The 21,699-nt window shown below is 51.3% G+C and overlaps 1 protein-coding gene, 1 long non-coding RNA gene and 1 pseudogene across 4 annotated transcripts in view; 2 read left to right on the top strand and 1 right to left on the bottom strand.

Annotated features, from left to right (window-relative positions):
• The window catches only part of GALNT16 (polypeptide N-acetylgalactosaminyltransferase 16), a 100,574-nt gene extending 95,549 nt beyond the window's left edge, over nucleotides 1-5,025 (bottom strand). The window contains exon 1 of one of the 2 annotated variants that reach the window (XM_082619466.1): nucleotides 4,400-5,025. In XM_082619466.1, coding sequence (XP_082475592.1) covers nucleotides 4,400-4,576 — 177 coding nt within the window. In that variant the 5' untranslated portion in view covers nucleotides 4,577-5,025. The remainder of the gene's footprint in view (nucleotides 1-4,399) is intronic. The other variant, XM_082619467.1, reaches the window with a different exon arrangement.
• On the top strand, nucleotides 4,940-20,439 carry LOC309803369. The gene is made up of 3 exons (XR_014293937.1): nucleotides 4,940-5,167; nucleotides 8,222-8,356; nucleotides 20,043-20,439. It is a non-coding gene; the product is annotated as an uncharacterized lncRNA (long non-coding RNA).
• Nucleotides 16,826-17,380, top strand: LOC309803570 (large ribosomal subunit protein eL21-like; annotated as a pseudogene). The gene has a single exon. The product of its transcript is annotated as a large ribosomal subunit protein eL21-like (transcript).
• Nucleotides 20,440-21,699: the final 1,260 nt, after the last annotated feature.

The raw sequence follows: 21,699 nt of genomic DNA, 5'->3' as shown, positions 1-21,699 counted from the left end.
CTGCAACTTTTACCCGCTAGCCCCAGTTCCATTTCTTGGAACCTACAGAGTAATTCAGTGATGGGAAATCAAGCCCTTTCAGTTCAGACATTTTGGCAAAGGGAACTGGGGGTGTTTGTGGGGCAAAGGGAACTGGGCACCTACACAAATTAAATATAATTTAATTTATATTTATTTTAATTGAAGCCTCTGCTCTCAGAGAACAGTGATGGAAAAGCCATCTTCTTTGTTCCCTTCTACTAGCTAAGTGGGGATCCCTGTGCGGCCTCAGGCGTTACTACAGGACCAACTCCGGACAGGGGTGTCCCTCAGCTAGCCATAAATCTCACAACACCATTCAAAAGAACTCTCTTAAAGCCATTTATTTGCTTCTAGAAAGGAAGCTATCATCAGCTTATCCAAGGATCAGCACACCTAACAAATCATTTCACCCAAATTTACTTATTTATTTGGCCACAGCGTGAGGCTTGTGGGCTCTTAGTTCCCCAACCAGGGATCGAACCCATGCCCTGGGCAGTGAAAGCGCAGAGTCCTAACCACTGGACCACCGGGGAATTTCCCTCACCCAAACTTAACATATAAAATACCCAAGGTCCAGAAATGTAAGTTTTTGCCCATGCTCACTCAGCAGTATCCCAACTGTAGGATAAAAAACTCCAGTTTAGGAAAACTCTTGCCTAAAACGTTCATGGTTTCAAATAGGAGACATTGCAAATGAGTACACCTATCCTGAAAATACCCACAATGGATAGTCTTTTAAAAATATGTCTGTAGGCTTCCCTGGTGGCGCAGTGGTTGGGAGTCCGCCTGCCGGTGCAGGGCACACGGGTTCGTGCCCCGGTCCGGGAGGATCCCGTGTGCCGCGGAGCGGCTGGGCCCGTGAGCCATGGCCGCTGGGCCTGTGCGTCCAGAGCCTGTGCTCCGCGACGGGAGAGGCCACAGCAGTGAGAGGCCGGCGTACCGCAAAAAAAAAAAAAAAAAAAAAGTCTGTAAAGTGAAATTCCATGTAACACCTTAGCATCCCACCCATGCCTATTAGAGAATTAGCATATGGAAAACCAAACCAATCACAAATGTTCTTCCCGACTGTGAGTCCTAAAGACTGAAGGCCAGCTGTGTCTGCTCCGCCTCCTGCTTTGGCTGCAATCCAGAGCCAGCGAGCGTCAATGTAGATTCAAGTGGCTATCCCCAAATCCACGGCCTTGCCCATAACGTACAGCACGGAAAAATCACAGACCCTGCCACATCATAAGCAGCCATTTATGGATGAAGTCAGTATCTCCCTTTAGTTTTACAGATTCTATAACCAATTTTTCACATCAAAATTTATGACACGGGCTGACAACAGGACAGAATATTAAAAATTAGGACCTCCCTGAGATATCTGGGCCACATGGTTGCCATGCCGACACCCTGCAATGCCAAACAATTGCCTCCAAGGTCCAGAAACAACTCGGCTGGCTTGGAATCACCCAGACATTGTGAAGACGGAGCTGCCTCCCGGCCCAGGCTGTTATGCAGACCCTCCCTTTTCCAGCTCAGCTCTCTGATTCCCCAGGGGAGTGATGATGATGCTTGTCTGAATTTTCTCAGCCTCTGTCAGCCGGACTAGCCACATCATTCCCTAAGAATCTGAAAATCCACATGCAGCACGTTCTGGCCCAACTAGACAGAGACGTGTTTTGGAATGGCAAGAAGACCAGTGAGAGGTTAACCACAGATTTCAAAGAGAAATTAAATCTTCAGCTGCACCTGCCCCCTTTTAAGTTGAACAAAGGGTTTACCTCCCGGAGAAGCTGAACACACATTCCCCTGGCTCTCTAGTTATAGTCAGCTGGAGCTGGAATAAAGTATTAGTGGGATATGAAGCTTGGATCATTGCTCCCAGAGTTGGGCAGAAATCCTACTTCACTCATGTAACAGTACTTATTAAGTCTTGCTGTGCTCATCAAGGTGGGGATGCAAGAAGCTTCCTGCATTGTCCCTGCATGATAGCTTCCATTCAATGAGGAGACAGGCCGATGACTGAAAGTCCCACTGAAGCGAAATACCCGGAATATGGGAATACAATGCAAGGCTGTGTCAAAGGCAGGGTGTGACTGGGGATCAATGCCTACGGAACAGACATTCAGGGCTTAAAGCCTAAGAACAACGAGGGAGCTGGCTATGCCAGGAGTGGCCAGAGAAGGCTCGAGGCTCACTCCCAGGAACTTCCACTCTCCCTCTCTTCCTGCACCTCCATTCCTGGCTCCCCGATACTCCTTCACACTTTAAACTCGGCTTCCAGTTCACAGCCCTCTTCTAATCTGCAGCAAGTCAAACCCCATGGGAACAGGGAGAGGGTCGAGAGGATGTTTACTGCAGTCCCCATGACCTGCCATTGCCACTCCTCAAAACGAGTGCCGCCCACCTCCAGCAATGCCCCAAGCCCCCAGCACCATTCCCAGGCTCTCAGTCTGAGTGGCTTTCCCGGATCCTGAAGCAGAGACACCTGTGATGAGAACAGCCTCAGGCTTTGAGCAGCAGTTAGTATCTCTGTGCTCTTCCCTTCCATTCCCCCTCCTCTCTCCCCTCCTCCCCCTCTTCCAGCTCAGACCCTCCTTCCATCACGTCACCACAGAGAAGGACAGAACATCTGGGCAGCCTGCCTCTCCCCTGCCACTCCAGGCCCGCCTACCCTGGACCAGAGCTGGCGCTCTCAGAGCGTAAGAACAGGGCAGCTTGGATGAGTCCCTGCTGTGCGAGCTCCCTGGGGGTATGGGGCCACTCCTTGTTTGCCCAGTTCCGACGTGAATCTGTTCACCCAGGTCCCAGCATTCTGGGATCTTTAACACAGGAGGCTTTCCCTCATCAGCCTTTCCGTCCAAACATCCACAAGTGCTTTGGAAACAGTGTCTTAGTGGCAGGGACCCTCAGCCCAGAAGGGAACACGCCAACTAATCAGGCTCACCCCCAGAGAGCTCAACCAGACGGGGATCTGGGAATGGGGGAGTGGGGCTGGGGAAACCCCACAAACCCCAAGGTCTCCTCAGGCAAAGCCTGGAAATATGGTTCTTTTGCAGGGGATTTTCACTTCTTTCTGGGTAGGTAACAAGAAAGGGAATCTGGGGCAGGATGGAACTATGAGAGCACTTCCACACATACAACCGCCACTACAAACAACACACCGTATTCCTGGGGCTCAGCTGACTTGGCACAAAGATCTGAGTCTACTCCACACAAGCCGTTGCCCTCCTGACCCGTGCGCCTGTCCAGGAGCTCCTCAACCCTGCCTCCCCAGACCCAGATCTTTCAGAATGGTCACCCTGCTACACTCCCCCACCCTCAGCCCCTCACTCTGCTCTCCTTTCCGGCCCCCGCCGGCCAGGCTGCCCCCGGCCCAGCAGTCTGTCCTGCGAGCCGGGTCGCCCAAGAGTCTCGCCCACCATCCGCCCCCATCGGAAGACTGCGGCCCGCCTGAGCGCGCCTCTCGCGGGTTCCAGTGCCTCCCGTCTCAACAGGTGCCCCTGCCACACAGAGCCGGCTCCCGGGGCCCGGGCGGAGGCGGCGACAGGCGCGCCCCAGCCCAGGTCCCCGGAGTGCCTGGGGGGCTCCGCCGCACCTCCGCCGAGGCCCCAGCCGTGCCCCGCCGCCTTGGTTTCCCCGCTCGCATTGAGATCGCGGGGCTGACCTCGTGAGAGGCAATCTCCGAGCCTGGGCGCAGACACTGCTAGTTCGCGCGTCGTGATGGACTGGTGTTGGGGCGTGGGACGCCTTCAGGACGAGACCTTTCCCCGACCCGGAGAACCCCGGGGGTGATAGTGGAGAGTCCTCCGTGCCCCCCCAAAAAGCAGGTTCAAGTTGACCCGGGCTGAGAAGGGAGCTCAAAGTCCAGCAAGTCCCTAGCGACCCTGCCTCACCCAGCGCACCCACCCCACGTCCTTTGCCCCCGAGGGGCTGAAGGGGGGTGCGCACGACCACCTACGCGCTTAGCAGCGAGTGGTTCCCACTGCCGGCTCGCCGCGCGCAAGGTCCAGCCGCCTTCGGGGGCGGGTGAGGCGCGGACAACCCCTAGCCCTCGGCCCCCCGGCCCTCGGCCCTCGGCCCCCGGCCCAGGCTGCGCAGCGCCCAGAGAGCCGCCACGTTCCCAGTCGCGCGTGCACGCTGGGCCCACCAAACTTGCAGTACTTTCTCCCAACCCCCACCCGCTGTCACCCTCCCTCCATCCGTGCGCCCTGGCCCCGCTAGTCCGACAGAGGTTGCCATAACAACGGACAGGAATGCTCCAACGTATACAAAGCCGGCGGGGCGCGGCGGGCACGCGGCCCCCGGCCCGGCCTCTCGCCCTCTGCTGCCGCGCGGGGCTAGGACGCGCGCCGCGGCTCCCCGGCCGGCCGCCCGACTCACAACGCGTACTCACAATGAGCGGGATGGTGCGGTCCTCCCGGAGCTGTTCCGGCCTCCCGCCGGCCCTCTGCGCGCCCCGGCCGCCGGAGGATGCTGCGTGGGCTCGGTTGTCCTGCCATAAGTAGTAGAAAGTGCCCAGGATCCAGGCTACGGTCAGAATGGCGATGGCATTGGCGCGTATCTTCCTCATGGTGGGCAGCTGGGCGCCCGGAGTAGGGGCCCGGCCCGGCGTGCTCTCGGAGCCGGAGCGGGGGCACTCGCAGCCCCAGCTGTTTGTTTTCGCTCGCGCCGGGCTGCTCAGTCCTGCAGAGCAGAAAAGGGAGAGAGGTGGGGGGTGGGGGGGTGATAGGGAGAGACAGGAGCACGGAGCGATCCTCACGGTCCTAATGCCCTTCAGCCCGAGGCGCGCGCCTGCCGCGGGCGCCCATTCATTCGCGCGCAGAGCCCGCCCCCCGCTCCAGCCCCGGCCGGCTGCGGGGCCGCTGCGCCTCGGGAGAGGAGCGTAGCGGGTGCAAAGCGGCGCCGGAGAAAGGCCCGGCGAGGCAGACGCCCGCGGCGGAATGGCGACGGGCCAGAGCCAGTCTCGGCTCCAATGGCTCGGCGACCAAGCTCCTGGCGGCTGCCCGCGCGCGGCCCTGGTCTGTCCCGCCTACCTCCACCCACCCCCGGACCGAGCGGCCCTGAGTCACCGGTTGGAGATGCGCGACCCCGGCCCGGGCCCGCGCTGCGTAGCTGCCTTTCTGGACTGCGCTCTGAACTGCGCTCTGGAACAGGGTTTAAGGTGTGTTCGGTGAGTCTTTGGAAAGGGGCGGCTGGGCGGGAGGAGAGTCTGGAGTTTGCACCGGAATCCTCCGCAGCCTAGGATTCCGAGCCGCCGGAGGTCCCGCCCCGAGGAGGGATTAGAAGCTGGTGCACTTGACATTCGAAGAGAGCGAAGGGGAAGAGACGCTGCTTCATAGCCAGTGAAAGGAGAATGGGGGTACAACCACCCCACCTCTTCCGTTGGCCTGGGGCTCCCAGCTTTCATGATGCTTCCTTCCACTCCGCCTCGTTGTCCCCTGGACAACCCTGGGGTATTATCATCACCATTTCATCAGGAAAAAGGGAGGCGGCCAGAGAGGCTGGAAGACCAGGCGGCCGTAGACCACACGACTAATTAGTAGGCAGAGCCCAGTCTAGAAACCACCTCTCCGTCTGACACTTTGAACAAAGTGCAAAACACGATGTTGAGAGACACGGACACAGAAATCATTGAGATTGTGCCCCAGCCCTGGTGGCATTAAGAATCTGATGTGAACTACTCTCACTCCGGGCAGAAGGCAAGGTGGGCTAAATTAGTTCTAGGAGATCAGCACAGTATCAGGGACAGAACAGACACTCAGATGTTAAATAAACAAACCAAGCAGGGATCACAGAGGAAAAATATTGTATTGCAAGGTGGTCTTAGGGGAAGGCTTCTCACAGAAGGTAGATAAATCCTTTGAATAAATTCTTAAGAGGCAGGAAAGGGAGGACAGGGCAGGATGTGCTGCATGAGCAGCATGAGCAAAGGTCCAGAGGGTGAAAGTACTTTATGTTTTCAAGGAAGAGATCTACCTGGCGGTGCCACGGCCCAGGATGCTGGGAAGTTATTGGTGGGAGTTGAAATTGGCCAGGCTGGGCGAGTCTGGACTCAGGAGGCCCTTTTATGTGAGAGACAGGGTTGTCAGGGTGTTTGCATCCTGCTGGTGCTCCTGGGTACTGGCTCATCTGAAGGACCACATTGGGTCCTGGCTTCTGAATGAAGCTACCTCGGGAATCAGGCAGATGGTGAGGTCACAGTTCATGCTTTCCCCCAACCACCCCCATCAGCATTTCCCTGTTTCTCTAGCACTCAGGACTGAAGCACTTTTGTAATAGATGCTCAGTACACTTCGGTTGGAGTGAAGTGAATTGAAGGAAGAAAACCTGAATGGGTTTTTTGCTGCAGAAAAGTCATTGTTTTAACTGCAATACCCTTTCCTCACTCAGAAGACTAACCACAAAGACAAGTCCAAAAATGGCCCTACCAAGAAAGTGACCCTAGAAAGAAGGGGACACGTAAAAGAGGGCCTCACAAAGAGATCATAAGAATAGCGGGGCGAGCTTCCCTGGTGGTGCAGTGGTTGAGTCCGCCTGCCAATGCAGGGGACACGGGTTCGTGCCCCGGTCGGGGAAGATCCCACATGCCGCGGAGCGGCTGGGCCCGTGAGCCATGGCCGCTGAGCCTGTGCGTCCTGAGCCTGTGCTCCACAACGGGAGAGGCCACAACAGTGAGAGGCCTGCCTATGGCGGAAAAAAAAAAAAAAAAAGAATAGTGGGGAATCTGAGGTGTGAGCTGTGTGGCAGTCAGGAGCAGTAGGAGATGGCGTGGAGATGCAGGCCAGCCTTGCTCTCCCAGGTCTCCCTTGCCTGGGGAGTTTAATTAGACTGCAGTAGGGACCAGGATTCATTTCCATAGACCAAGATAACCACTGTCAAGCCACTGCCTTGTTTCTGCAGCAATCATGGGGCAGACCCAGTGGTCATGTCCTCTGTGGGAAGCTAGGGAGACTTGCTCCTTAGGAATCAGGCCCCACAGCCATCTCTAGATGACGAGGAAATGTAAGGGCACTGCCCTTCTGGTGTCCCTACCCCCATACAGGCTCTCAGGTCAGCCGGGTGGGAAGACCTGGGGAATGACCCTTTGTTGATATAGGCTGCTCTTCTCATCCCAGCCTGGTCTATTATGTCTAGCTGCCTTTGGTCTTGAAAGAACCAGGTGAGAGGATGTGGGATCCAAAGACATCACATCAACCCATAGTGAGAGGCTCCAAAGTCACCCCTAGGTGTGGAGGATGAAGCTGGACCATGCCAAACCGAAATCAGGCAGATGGGTTACTGATGGCTCCAGAAGGAGGGCTCCATGAGGAGAGGGAGGGAAGGAGGAGCTGGAACTTGGCAGGTTTCTACAAGTCTTACCCCTTATTCCTCAGGGCTCAGTGGTGAGGATGCTCTACATCTGCACCAAATTGTCTCTGCCTGGTATCTCTGTCTCAAAGAGAAGGCTTCTCCACTCACCCCCCACCACCAAGAAAAACCCCCAAAACCCCCTAGGAGTGTAGCCTTTCTGGAAGGTGTTAGACTTCATAGCTAGCCCTTCCTTAAATGAGCACAATAAACTTCCCTGGGGGTGGGTGGTGGAGGTAAGGTGGCAGGTGATTACCTCGCTCACTGGACTCACAGAAATTTGATATAGACAGAGGCTGAGTGACGGGTCTCAAGCCACAGGCACACTGGAAGAGCTGGGAAGTTGCAGCTGCCACCTCGGCTACAGCCCACGGTCATTCTTCCAGATTCTAATCCCAAGGAGGCACAGAGCTGAGCCTTAGCCCTCCCTGAGATGGATTTCAGCGTTCAGAGGTGGCTGTGAACACTGTTCCCTCTCTGGGCCCAGCTAGCAGAACCACAGAATCAAAGCAACACCTAAGAGACGTAGAGTTGCCTAACATCATTGAACTTCGAAACCAACACGAGTGATGATAATCGCTACAGTTCACTGAGTACCTAGCAGGTGCCAGCTGCTGTACTGGCATCTCACACACATTATCTCTAAAGCCCCCGCAACCTGCAGGAGAGGATGCTGAGGCTCAGTGAGGCCCTCGATGCTGAGAGTCATACAACAGGTGGGCGGAGGGACTGGGTTCGAATCCATTTTCCATGCCAGTGTTTGGGCACCAGTGCCGGGCTTCTGAGGCCACTGGGCAGTCTGCAGGGTGGTAGAAGTTCTGCATGTAGGGACCTCACTTCCCTCTCTGGACCTCCGTTTTCTTTTCAGTAAAAGAAGGGTTGCCGAGAGATGACCTCCAAGGTCCCTCCAGCTGTGCCATTTTGGACTTCCAGTTGTCTCCCTTGTCACAGTGCTCTCAGGCATGGTCCCCTTCTCTTTAAAGCTGCTGAAGCCAGCACTCAGGTAAGCTGGGCAAAGTGCCATGTGGCCCTGGCGCTCCCAGAGGTCCCAGGGAACTGTCTGCCCCTGTGAATTTGATGTGCGGATTTGGAGATTGGGGTTGGTAACAGGGCAGAAAGGGTATAGGTCAGTGTGAAGCCCGAGCTCTGGAGCTGGACAGCCTGAATTCAAATGCTGGTTCCATCACATATTAGAGTGGCTTGAGCAAATTCTTACTCCCTCTCTTAGCCTTGGTTTCCTCAACTGTAAAATGGGGCAGTGACAGCCCTTAACTTGCAGCATCGTTGGGAAAGGTAGGATGAAATGCAACAAATGAAATCCAGTGCTTGGTAACCACTGGCGTCCCCTGGAGGCCCACTCTCACAGGCAGTGCTGCTGGCTGCTGGGGTGACGGGGACTCCCTAAGGGCCCGCCAGGGCACATGCGGGGACTGCTCACCTGGGCCGCGAAGGAGAACAGACCCCAGACAGGCCTCTTCAGCCACACCCAAGTTCCGACAGGGATGACTGTCCTGCCCCACAGGCACGTGGCTGCCTCTTCCAGAGCCTCTGCTCAGTGGGGCTGGGGGGGAGGGGAGAGGCAGAGTGTATGGCCCCAGCCTCTGCTGGGTGTCCATTCTCGCCGGCATACCCATTACCCTTGAGACTCTGGGTCACCTCAGGAGCCTCTTGTCCTGTCTGCACCTGCAGCAGGGGTCCAGAAGGAGGACGAAGGGAACTGATTAGACTCCCATGTCTGCTCAAAGCAGGAAAGAGGAGCCAGGGATGGTGAACAGAATGTACGTTACCATGAAACAGACACTGTGCCAATAAATGATCTGAGAATACTCACGATGACCCTGTGAGGAAGGCTTGACCCTCTCCATCTCACAGATGAAGAGACTGATGCCTGCAGAGGTCACCCAGCCATCAGGTGGCAGGTATGCTACCCACTGCCAGCTGTCCCCACTTAACGCACCAGCGTATCTAAGGAAAAGTTTTTTATAAGTTAAGTTTCTACAAATCATTAAAGATCAAGTTGAAGACCTGGCTCTTTGAAAGGAACTCAGTTCTTTATTAGTCATCATTCTGTTTGTCTGAGAACCGTGACTTTTTATATCAGTTTCTGCCACTGGAGTGTAAGCTCCATGAGGGCAGGGGTTCTTGTATGTTTTGTTTACCTGTCTCCCCAGTGCTTAGAACACTGCTTGGTGTATATAGTCCATGCTCATTGAGTATTTTTTTTAATGTAAGTTTATTGTTATTTTAATTTATTTATTTTTGGCTGCATTGGGTCTTCGTTGCTGCTCGTGGGCTTTCTCTAGTTGCAGCAAGCGGGGGTTACTCTTCGTTGTGGTGTGTGAGCTTCTCACTGCAGTGGCTTCTCTTGTTGCAGAGCATGGGCTCTAGGTGCGCGGGCTTCAGTAGTTGTGGCACATGGGCTCAGTCGTTGTGGCTCGCGGGCTCTAGACCGCAGGCTCAGTAGTTGTGGCGCATGGGCTTAGTTGCTCCACAGAATGTGGGATCTTCCCAGACCAGGGCTCGAACCCGCGTCCCCTGCATTGGCAGGCGGATTCTAAACCACTGCGCCACCAGGGAAGTCCCTCATTGAGTATTTGTTGGTGGAAGGAAGGAGAGAAGAAGATGGGCAGGGTACTCAGTGCAGCGTGCGTTTCTGTCTTAAGTCAAGCACCTGAGAGATGGTGCAGGACTAGAACCCAGAGAAAGGGTGCAACTCATCTGGGTCAGTGTGGGCCGGTGTAGTGAGTAACCCGGGTTCCCTCCCAGCGCTTCCGCAGGAGCAGCTGGCTGCCGCCCCCAACCATGGGGCCAGGAGCCAAACCCCGCTGCCCCAGATGAGGGGGTGAAAAAATCCTCTGTGGTTCCACCAGAAGTCAGGGAAGGAATGACCCCGATTTGGTGAATAATTGCAGGAACTACAAAAGTTATTACTGATCATGAAATGACCCAGCTGCTACATTTGGGAATAATAGGATTGCAGAGTTTGAGGGCTAATTAGAAATATGTCAACTGCTTTTTCTTAACAGCAAGGAATTCCTACAAAGGAGAAATGCATAAATAAAGCCTGCTGGTCAGCAGTACTGGTCCCGGAGGCAGAGCCCTTTGCAAGGCCTACCTGACCTCCCTATCTCACTGCCTGTCTCCTTCGCCCCTTCCCCTCCTCCACAGCCTCTGTGGAGCTGAGTGGCAAAGATCCTCAGAGCAGACCAGCTGGCCCCAAATGTCAGGCCACTGCCTGTTACATGCCTGTCTCTCGCCCTCGAATGGGAGTTCCTCTGGGCCTGGCAGCCTTCTTTTGTGTATCGCCAGATTCTAGCACAGCATGGGCCGTCATGGCAGCTCTCACTAAGTATCTGTGCGATGAGTAAATGAATGAATAAGTATCTAGGGCAGCAGGCTGCTGCTACTCCCCATTCTGTCCCACTGAAATGCCACCTAGCCTACTCAGATGGTAAGCCAATGCCTGTTTGCCCATTAGGGTGGTATTTCCAGTCCCTTTCTTCCCTTTCCTTCTCGAATGCCTACCATGCCAGGCACTTCTAGGTTCCAGGAATACAAAAACGAACAAAATCTGATTCCACCACCTGAGGAGCCCAGTAACTGATAATGGGGAAATAGGCACAAACAGTCACGAAAGGGTATAAAAGAGCTCTAGTCAAACACAAAGGGGACTTCATCACAAGGAAGAAGTCATCTGAGAGCTGAGTATTAAGGATAAGCAGGTGGACAAATATGGAAGGGCATTCTGCACAGAGGAAGAGCAAACAAAGGAACTAATGTGTGGAAGTGTATGGGAGGGAGCCCAGGAAATGGTCAGCGGTTTGGTGTGTACTGGGTAGGGAGTGGTGATGGTAAAGAGATTAGAGAGGTAGATGGGCCAGTTAACAGATGTCTTGTATGCTTTTTTTTTTTTTTTTTGCGGTACGCGGGCCTCTCACTGTTATGGCCTCTCCCGTTGCGGAGCACAGGCTCTGGACGCCCAGGCTCAGCGGCCACGACTCACGGGCCCAGCCGCTCCGCGGCATGTGGGATCCTCCCGGACCGGGGCACGAGCCCGTGTCCCCTGCATTGGCAGGCGGACTCTCAAACACTGCGCCACCAGGGAAGCCCTCTTGTATGCTTTTGTAAGAAGTTTGGACTTATTCTGGTAAGCCACGGAGAGCCACCCAAGATTTTGTAACAGGGAATGACATGATCAGTTATAAATTTTAGTGAAGAGGCTGGAGACTAGTGGTGGGGGATTACAGTGACTTTGCAACAGTCCCAGCAAGCAATGCTGTGGGCCTGGGTTAGGGCAGAAACACTGGAGCAGAAGAGAAAGAGGGTTAGATTCAAAGGATTTGGGGGATCAGTTGGAGGCGGAGGCGAGAGAAAGGATTTGAGAAGAACATGTACATTTCTCGCGTAGGAGACAAGTGCTTTGGTGTAAGGTAACCACTAAGTGAAATGGGGACACAGGACGAGGAGCAGATTCGGGAGACTTGTTCAGTTGAACTTGAGTTCTCTGTGGTCTGCCAAGGAAGGGAGCTGTAGATCCAGGTCTGGTCTTCAGGTGAAGAGCAGAAGAGGCCAGTCAGGTCGAGAAGAGAAAACCAGAACACGGCTGGGGCGAAGACGCAGCTGGGAGGCGGCCCCTGTACCCAGCACCTAAGCATGGGGGAGAGGCCGTGTGCACCAGAGATCAGGACTTTTGGATCCCTCGCGTGAAGATGAAGAGACAGAATTGGCTTTTTTTTCTCCCCCTGCCTGTCAGATGCCCTGATTCAAGCCCTGGACCCAGGCTGTTAGACATACTCGTCTTTTTATCAAGGACCTCATCATCTCGTACATGTTAGGATGGACCTCTACACCTAGGGCCGGCACAAAATTTGGCTTAAAAATAGGTCAGGTGATAAGACCAGAGAGCATTTGAATTGAAAAGAGACCCGCGGTCCTGGTCCTGCCTTTCCTTCCATCTAATGGCGCTTCTAATCGAAACCTCCATTTTCCTTGAGAAACTGGGAAGTGGAAACTAAGGGAGTGTTCCCAGGATTGGTATATAATTTGAAGCTCTCAGCAAGGCTGAAAATACCCATCGATATATTCTGAAGTGTAATTTCCACTCCCTTACCAGCCAAAATAATTGAAGAGGAAGAAAAAGCTGTTAATGCAGGAGGCGTGTGATATCAGATCCACTTTGCCTGGAAATTTACCATTTCAAAGCAATTGAGGGTTTGTACAGCCAATGTTTATAGTCATACATGTCCCCTCTCACTGGAGCCACCCTCTGAAGCGATCAAAAGGCCCATCAGTCTGGCTTGGACACTGAAATTGTACACAGTGTCTGGAGCTGATGTGAAAGCAGAGAGAATTTTAAAAATTATGCTGCCGTTTTGTCAGCACATAAATCTTGGGGTGTTTCATCCTGGTAGGTGGTAGAAACAGTTGGGGCTGCCAGTGCTCATGGGGCCAGTGGTGGCAGGGCTCCGTGGTGGCCTGGCCACGCACAACTTCTGCTCTCCCTTGGCATCTCTGTCCCCGTATCCCTGCACAGACTGTCCTCTTCCTCTAGTCTAGGTTGGCATTTCTTTCTCTTGCCCAACCAAAGATGCCTGTAGAGGCAAAGGTGTCTCTACCTGCATCCCAGTGACAGTGAGTCCAAGGGCCGTAGGTTCTTCAGCAGAGCCGGGGCTCGTGCCACCTCTCACAGCCTCTGCTGGACTCAGCAGGAGAGACAGACAATAGACTTTATGGACGTCCGTCTTCTGTCTTCTGCCAGTGCCAGTGTCTGTGTGTGTGTGTGTGTGCGCGCACATGCTATTTTTCACTTGGAATTGGACTTCAGGTTTTTCCTGGAATTACTGATTTCTTTCCCTATATTTGTGTCCAGTGGAGGAAATTTCTAAATCCGTGTCCAAGCATTTGTCTTTCCTTCCATTTCTGAATCACATACCTTTACAAAGGCCACACCTAAAGACAGAGCATTTAGTATGTTCTTGGGCAACTGGGATGACTAGGAGGTAGGGAACCTGGGTTTTAGTCCTAGGTGTGCCATAGGCTAGCTTGGTGACCCTGGAAAAGTCACCTATCTGGACCCCTTACTTATGTTTCAAATGATATCTTTGGTACAAAAGAATTTGGAAGGTCCTTTCTAGTGCTGGTATTTTAGGATTCTGTTTACTTATTTTAATTTTTTAAACCATTCCCTGCCCCAGCAAGAATTATTGGCAATAAACCGAAATACAATTTTCTTTATTATCATTGGGTCCCCCGGCCCATATTACATACATACATATACACCCAGACAATTTAAAATGTTCCACTGCATGAAGAATCTGAAAATTTCCAGAATACAGCAAGCTAAAAAGGAGAAATTGGAAGAATGTTCAAGAAATTGTTACATCCAGGGACACTTCTGAGGAGGGGAACCCGAGGTGAACGGGAGTGGGAGATTTCACTGCATATATTCTTTTATACCTTTTGAATTTTTTGCCACATGCATTTATTACCTCTTCAATTAAAAACCTTTTTAAGCAAGAGTTTTCCTTTCTCTTTGTTCGACCACAGGGCCCTCTGCAGCTTAGTTCCTAGCGGGGGAGGAGCCCATGATGGGGCTGGCATCATTCTCTGGAAGCCACCCCTCAGCCCAAGCCCTCTGGCTGGGTTAGCCAACATCCCTGCTCCCCTGGATGCCCTGTGTGCCTGGAGGGGGTCTGTGGGTGCACACTACTGCTGGCTGCCCTTGCTGGGGAGCGCCACCACTCCTACTGTTGGTGGCACTCCAGCTGGACTGTCAAGCTGGTACAGGACCTCTATTCAAGGTGCTCCATTAAGGGGCTGGCCTTCATGGCCCCAGCAGCCAGACAGGCAAAGGGCCTAAGAGTTCAGCATAGGCGGAAGTGCATCCAGCCTTAAATCCTCCAGATCTCGCCATTCCCTTTCAAAGACAGACTGCCTTTTTTTCCCCCTTTTTAATGTTTATTTATTTATTTAGTTAGTTAGTTGCAATGGGTCTTAGTTGCAGCAGGCAGCCTCCTTAGTTGCGGGACTTGGGCTCCTGAGTTGCGGCAGGTGGGCTCCTTAGTTGCAGCTCGTGGGATACTTAGTTGAGGCTCGCCAGCTCCTTAATTGGGGCATGCGAACTCTTAGGTGCAGCATGCATGTGGGATCTAGTTCCTTGGCCAGGGATCGAACTCAGGCCCCTTGCATTGGAAGCGCAGAGTCTTATCCACTGCGCCACCAGGGAAGTCCCCAGACTGCCTTTTGTTTTGTGTTGTTTTCTGCTGCTAATATAACATGAAGACAGAAACATGAAAGAGAAAGAACAAAAGGGCCAGAGAAGAGTGGGGAGAAAGGGTCTCTAAGGTGTTCTCTTCTCCTGGCCCCAACCCCACTCTGCCTGCCTCTGCTCAGCAGAGCTGGGCTGCAGCATCTCTGGCAGGGTCCCACATCCCTGGTTTTCTCCCCCGGTGCCAGCTTCTCCTCAGCTTTCCCTCACGACATCCAGCTTCCACCTGGCCTTCCTCTTCCACCTCCTTTTCTGATTGTCACCTGCGATGGGTGCTGGGCCACTCCACCCCTCCTGTCATCTCTGATTCCTCCTCCTTTGGCTTGCCTACTGCACTGCCACCCTGCCCAGAAACAGCGGCCATCTTTAAGGTCCACTTCCCAGACTGGAGCCACTACCTGTCCTACAACTGGGATTGCTCAAGGTGGATTCCTCCACCCTCCATTCTTTCTTTCCAGGGTCAATAAAGCCCAGGTTGGGGCAAGAGGACAATTGAGAAGCCGTGAGAGCATCAGACAAGGAGCAGAAGATGGAGATGTGCTCTTGAGAGAGTGGACAGAAACAAGACTCCAAGAGATGAAAAGATACAGCGCGTGAGGAAAAACAGCTTCAGGGAAAGAAAAAGCAGAGAGCGAAAGCCAATAAAAGTGTAATAAATACTAAAACCAGAAAGGCCTGAACAGAAACCATCCAGAGAGCAAGGGAGTTAGGTCAGAGGGAAGGAGCAGGAAGGGAGGGGGTGGTCGGCACTTGCGGGGCTGGAGGCCGGAGAAATGGTGCAACAGAAATCTCTCAGGAAGGGTCACTCACCTCCCAAGCTGTTGGGCTTATTGGCTGCAGCAAGCAGAATCTATTTAAAACACACCAGGCGTTTTGCCTCATTCTGTTTCCCTGCCCAGAAAGAGCTGGAGCCAAAGGCTTAGGGAACCATTCCAGCGTTAGGACCCTGCATGGACCAGAGGGCTGAGACCATGAAGATCTACTGCCCCATCTAGGAATCACCCACCTCTCCCTGCACACATGAGCTGCCAGGCCACTCAACTCACAGCATCCTGATCGCAGTCCCAAAGGTTACTTGTGTCATGCACTTCCACTGGGAAAGACTCAGTGACTTCCTTCATTGTCTTCAAGCTTGTCAGAAAACAGATGCTGCTCAAATGTGACAGCTACTCTCAAGGGGTGCTCAAAGGGAGCTCCCTGACCAGTGGGAATATACTTAATGATAACTGGAGAGACCCTGGGTGATTAGATTACAGCAAGACAAAGTAGAGAGCATGAAAGGACATCAAGGATAAAATGGCCCTAGGGAAACCATATGGGATTTGAATTGGAAAACTTTTCCCCGGGCTGTGTATCTTTTGGGAATCTCTGATCTGGAGAAGACCTGACCCTTCATCCACCTGTCACAGAGGAGTACAAAATAAGGTGGCCGCTAGGAGATGCGGCCAAACCATGCAAGCTATGTTTTCTCCCCAGCTGAGAGGGTGGGTCTGAGAGGTTCTTCCTTCCCTGGCTCTTCAGCCCATATATTGTATAAAATACTTTTCAAGGCTGAATATAAGTCCTCTGCTTTGCATGAGATTTACATTCTTGAGAAACTTAGTGTACAAATCAAATGAAATTTTGCCTGCCAGAGAAGTTGGCTTTTCAAAATAAATTTGAGGTCAACCTTATGTTTAAAAAGAAGGATGGGGGCTTCCCTGGTGGCGCAGTGGTTGAAAGTCCGCCTGCCAATGCAGGGGACACGGGTTTGTGCCCCGGTCCGGGAGGATCCTGCATGCCGCGGAGCGGCTGGGCCCGAGAGCCATGGCTGCTGAGCCTGCGCATCTGGAGCCTGTGCTCCGCAACGGGAGGGGCCACAACAGTGAGAGGTCCACGTACCACAAAAAAAAAAGGATGGCTTTTGAAGGTGAATAATCATCCTGGTTCATGTTTGTAACTGGAATTTTGAATGACTGATTTGGATGGATGTAGGGGGTGGAGGATGGGACTATCTAGAGATCCATCTATGGTTTGCTGTTAGGTTGCAATTTAAACCTTACTTTAAAACAAACACAAAACTTAAGCAGATAGGTGTGTTTAAGGAGCTACTGCTAAAGAAATAAGAATTAAAAAACTTTTATTACAGAATATTTCAAATATATATTAAAAGAAGTAGAAAGCCTAATGTAAAAAACCCAGCCTACTTCTTTTCGGCCAGAACAGCCATCTTCCAGTAATTCGCCAAAATGATCAACACAAAGAGAAAGAGGAGGGGCACCCGCTACATGTTCTCTAGGCCTTTTGGAAAACATGAAGTTGCTCCTTTGGCCGCATGCATGCGAATCTACAAAAAAGGTGATATTGTAGATATCAAGGGAATGGGCACTGTTCAAAAAGGAATGCCCCACAAATGTTACCATGGCAAAACTGGGAGAGTCTAAAATGTTACCCAGCATGCTGTTGGCATCATTGTAAACAAACAGGTTAAGGGCAAGATTCTTGCCAAGAGAATTAATGTGCATATCGAGCATATTAAGCACTCTAAGAGCCGAGATAGCTTCCTGAAACTGGTGAAGGAAAATGATCAGAAAAAGAAGAAAGCCAAAGAGAAAGGTACTTGGATTCAACTGAAGCACCAGCCTGCTCCACCCAGAGAAGCACACTTCGTGAGAACCAATGGAAAGGAGCCTGAACTGTTGGAGCCCATTCCCTATGAATTCATGGCATGATGGGTGTAAAGAAAATAAAAGACCTGGACTGTGAAAAAAAAAACAAAAAGCCCAGCCTAGACAGTTATCAACTCATGGCCAATCCTGTGAGAACCATGGACTTTGGAGCCAGATGACAGATTCAGAGTATGAACTTTACAGTACAAGACAAATAGGATTAATCCTACTGAGGCGCAGGATCCAAGTTTCTGCACAAATGACCTAGACGAGAGCCTAGAGTATGGGGAGAAGGGCAGAGAGATTCTTATTTAGCAATCAAAGAAGAAACCTGAGACTTAAAAAAAACCCACACACATTCACATTCTGTCTCTGTCTCTCTCTGAAGGACGCACAATGCTCAAGTAATAGTGACAGTGGTTATTGTCCAGAAGGGAAAGGACTGGGGAGGAGACTCCTTTCTCATTATACATTTAAAAAGAAATTTTGTACTATGTGCACATATTACCTATTCTTAAAAGCAACTTGTTAAAAACAAACATCACGAAGCTTTGCAGCACCCAAGTCCCCTAGGTGTGACAAAAGGGCAAACTGCCTGGACTCAGAAGCACCAAATGTTATCACATTTTGACCTGGATTTGCTGTGTTACAGTCATCTGCTCAGTTAGATGAATGGACAACCTCCCAACCCCAAGCTGTACATCATCAGGATGTATGTTTCATGTAATATAAAAAACTCCAGCCCTTAATAATTACACGGGTGTATACATTTGTAAAAATTCACTGAGCTGTACTTTTAAAATTTGTACACTTTATTATATGTTCATTATATTGTACTCCAATAAAGTGTTATTAACAGCAACAAAAATCCCAGCCTTTGTGTACAAATAAACCAAAGCATCACCATTTGGGGGTTTATTGGGTTGGCGGTTTGGAGAAAACTGTTGTTTTGAGAAAACACGCTGCGGACTTTCTGCAAAAACTTGCTCTTTGGAAACTACCACTACAGCATGTGCTTTTGGTTAAGCATTCCATGGCTGAAACGCAACTCGATGCTAAAATGCCGAGAGGATGAGGCAAAATCTTGGCCAAGGTCAAGCTCTGCTGATGGTTTGAGAGGGGGATGGCAGCCAACTCTCTGCACTTGTATAACATTTAAAAAAGGAAAAACTAACCCCAAGTCATCTTCTGTTCCTTTTCTGAGCCAACTTTAGTCTTGCTCATTGTATCCGAGAACTCAGAGGGAGCCGCCATATGTGCTACGGCTCAGGCTGACCAAACCTCCAGGGCCAAACATACAGATCTTGATTAGAAAGGAACTAAGCCAGCTGACTGGGGCTCCAGTTGGCTCTATGAGATTTAACAAAAGATGTCAACATTTTAGATAAAGTTAGGGTCCATCTAGGAGAGGGCAGAGAAATATACTTTAGCCTCTCTTTTGGCTATCTGGTCATTTTTTCTGGAACATCAACAAAATGACCCCAATTTGGTAGAAAATGGGGGCTCATATCTACATCAAAGTGATTATTGTGAAAAGAGCCTCAAGTTTAGCATACTTGGTACAAGTAAATCTGTGCTACACAAAGAAAAGCCAATACACTATACCCCTTTGGGACTGAAACTAAGCACAAGGATGGAATGGAAAATGTATTTCCTTCCAGGTCACAGGGAATGGATATATCAGAAACGGGAAAAATGTCTCTCAGCAATTTATAAAGTACAAACTTTAGGGCTTCCCTGGTGGCGCAGTGGTTGAGAGTCCACCTGCCGATGCAGGGGACATGGGTTCGTGCCCCGGTCCGGGAAGATACCACATGCCGCGGAGCGGCTGGGCCAGTGAGCCGTGGCCGTTGAGCCTGTGCATCCGGAGCCTGTGCTCCGCAACGGGAGAGGCCACAACAGTGAGAGGCCCGCATACCACAAAAAAAAAAAAGAAAAAGAAAAATACAAGCTTTACATTTTGCACATGTCCCGTCTCACTGGTGGCCACGCAAAGGTAAGCAGGACAAAGTCCCAGGCAGGTCAGGGTTATACAAAGGCAGGCCCCTGAGACTTCTCAAGTCTCCCTGGGAGTTAATCTTGTCTTAGGACTCATAGATGGAGAACAATGTATTAACACAGTGGACCCCTCAAATTTTCTTAGGCAGTCCTGACAACATAAAAAGAGAGAATATTTTTAACTTATTGGTTTAATGTTTTCCTTTTCAAGTATCCAATTCTATTCAATTCTCTCTCTATGGCACAGCCTTAATTTCTCCTATCTTTAAACTGAGAAACATTCTTCCCCTCCTCACCCGCCGCCAACATCCTCCCATTTACAACACTTGGCAAAAGTTGCCTCATTTCTACTCTGTGCTTTTCCCTTATGAAGCCTTACAGCACTGGCGATGTGGGTGAAGATAAAGATTTTTCTTCTTTCTTTACTGTTAAATAGTGAACTGAATAGAAATGTGAGTTCCCTAAGGCCACACACAGTACAACTCTGGTGAGAAGAGTATTTTGACCTCCAGTGGAGCTCCAGATGGAGGGAGCAGGCTTCTCCCTAGTCAACGAGGCCAGGAGGACACCGTGTGTCATCCTGCTTCCCTCGCCCCCTTCCTTTCACGCACAGCCTCCATTCCCAGGGCTGGGGGTGGGATGAGAGTGTGCGATGAAGCAGAAGGTACACAGCACCCAAGGGAAAGTACCACATAAAGAAACGGTGGGATGTATTACAGAATGCTACACTAGCAAGGCCCCTACAGCACATCTAATTCAAACTCCTAATTTTGCAGGTACAGAGAGGAGCCCAGAAAAGAGTCCAGAAAAGTCAAGTGATTGGTCCAAAGACACACAGCTGATGACCACAACCAGAACCCAGGTCACCAACCCACTCCTTTGATCCTCCAACACACTATACAACTGAGTTTAGGAAAAAGCAAAATATGAAGTCCAGACTACACTCCCATCACCCCCACCAACCAAATAAATGTACCTTCTTTAAAACTACCTGTGTCTCAATCTCCTATTTCTTTTCAGCCCTGTTAGCTTACTAAGCTCAAATTTTGGATTCTTATCCAGGACTTAATAGATACCCTGGTGGTCTGAGTAGTCAGAACCCCAACTCTGCCCCAGCATGTTGCAGCCTGAGAAGGGAGATCTCTGGGAAACAGGAGTAGAATATAAGTAGCCTCTCCAACTCAGGAATATGTGAACCACACATCACGCTTATAATAATGCTGACTGTAAACTCAGCAGCTCTGGAAGCTTATGCTGGCAGAAAGGCAACAGGCTACCTATCGAGCGAGAGAAAAATTCAAGAATTAAAAACAAGGAAGTTGGGTTTCCCTGGTGGTGCAGTGGTTGAGAGTCCGCCTGCCGACGTAGGGGACACGGGTTCGTGCCCTGGTCCGGGAAGATCCCACATGCCGCAAAGCGGCTGGGCCCGTGAGCCATGGCCGCTGAGCCTGCACGTTCGGAGCCTGTGCTCCGCAACGAGAGAGGCCACAACAGTGAGAGGCCCGCGTACCGCAAAAAGAAAAACAAAAAAGGAAGTTGAAAGGAGGGCAAATGCTTTGAGTTCAATCTGGAGGGTATGAGATAAACTATCTCCATTTTGTCAGAGCACAGAATGACTTTTTTTTTTTTTTTTTTTTTGCGGTACGCGGGCCTCTCACCGCTGCGGCCTCTCCCGTTGCGGAGCACAGGCTCCGGACGCGCAGGCTCAGAGGCCATGGCTCACGGGCCCAACCGCTCAGCGGCATGTGGGATCCCTCCGGACCGGGGCACGAACCCGTGTCCCCTCCGTCGGCAGGCAGATTCTCAACCACTGCGCCACCAGGGACGCCCCAGAATGACCTTTTAAGGCAGCAAGTCCCACTGCCTTGGAGGAGGGAACAGCCCAGCATGTGTGAACTAGGTCCTTTGACATTCCCTATTCCTATGCACAGCACGTCAGCTCTTGGTTATCTCCCACATGATGGCCCATTTGGTCCAGTACCCACAGCGTCTAGGGACTGCCAATAACCAGAGTTGGCCACAGACAAAGCTGGTTAGAAGGAAACCATGGTGTAATGTACTTCCCACCTTCCCAAATAACATGTTGCCAGTTAAGTAAGGACCTTGGTGCCGCAGGCAAAGACATCTCCCTGGTAGGGTAGGTGGAACAGGTACTTTTGAACAAGTGGAACGAACATTTGGCTGCATGTCAGCCCTGCTCCATCACCTGATGCAAAACTGTCCCAGGACTGGGGAAAGACAGAAGGTATTTGGCTCCAGCAGGAGGGGGCAACTTGGTGAATACCTGAAAAGAATAACTGAATTCCAAAATAAGAGTATTCTGAGGATTATGTATTATTTTTATTTTACTCATCAAGAGTTAACTATACGAGAATCATTCTTATACCCTCTTACAGCTTATTTCATCCAAGAAAAACTGATTCTCACTGTATT

The sequence above is a fragment of the Mesoplodon mirus genome (assembly GCF_964341445.2).
Source record: "Mesoplodon mirus genome assembly, chromosome: 4".
Taxonomy (NCBI): domain Eukaryota; kingdom Metazoa; phylum Chordata; class Mammalia; order Artiodactyla; family Ziphiidae; genus Mesoplodon; species Mesoplodon mirus.
The sequence above is the reverse complement of the archived record's forward strand: the minus strand, read 5'-3'. Positions and strand labels throughout refer to the sequence as shown.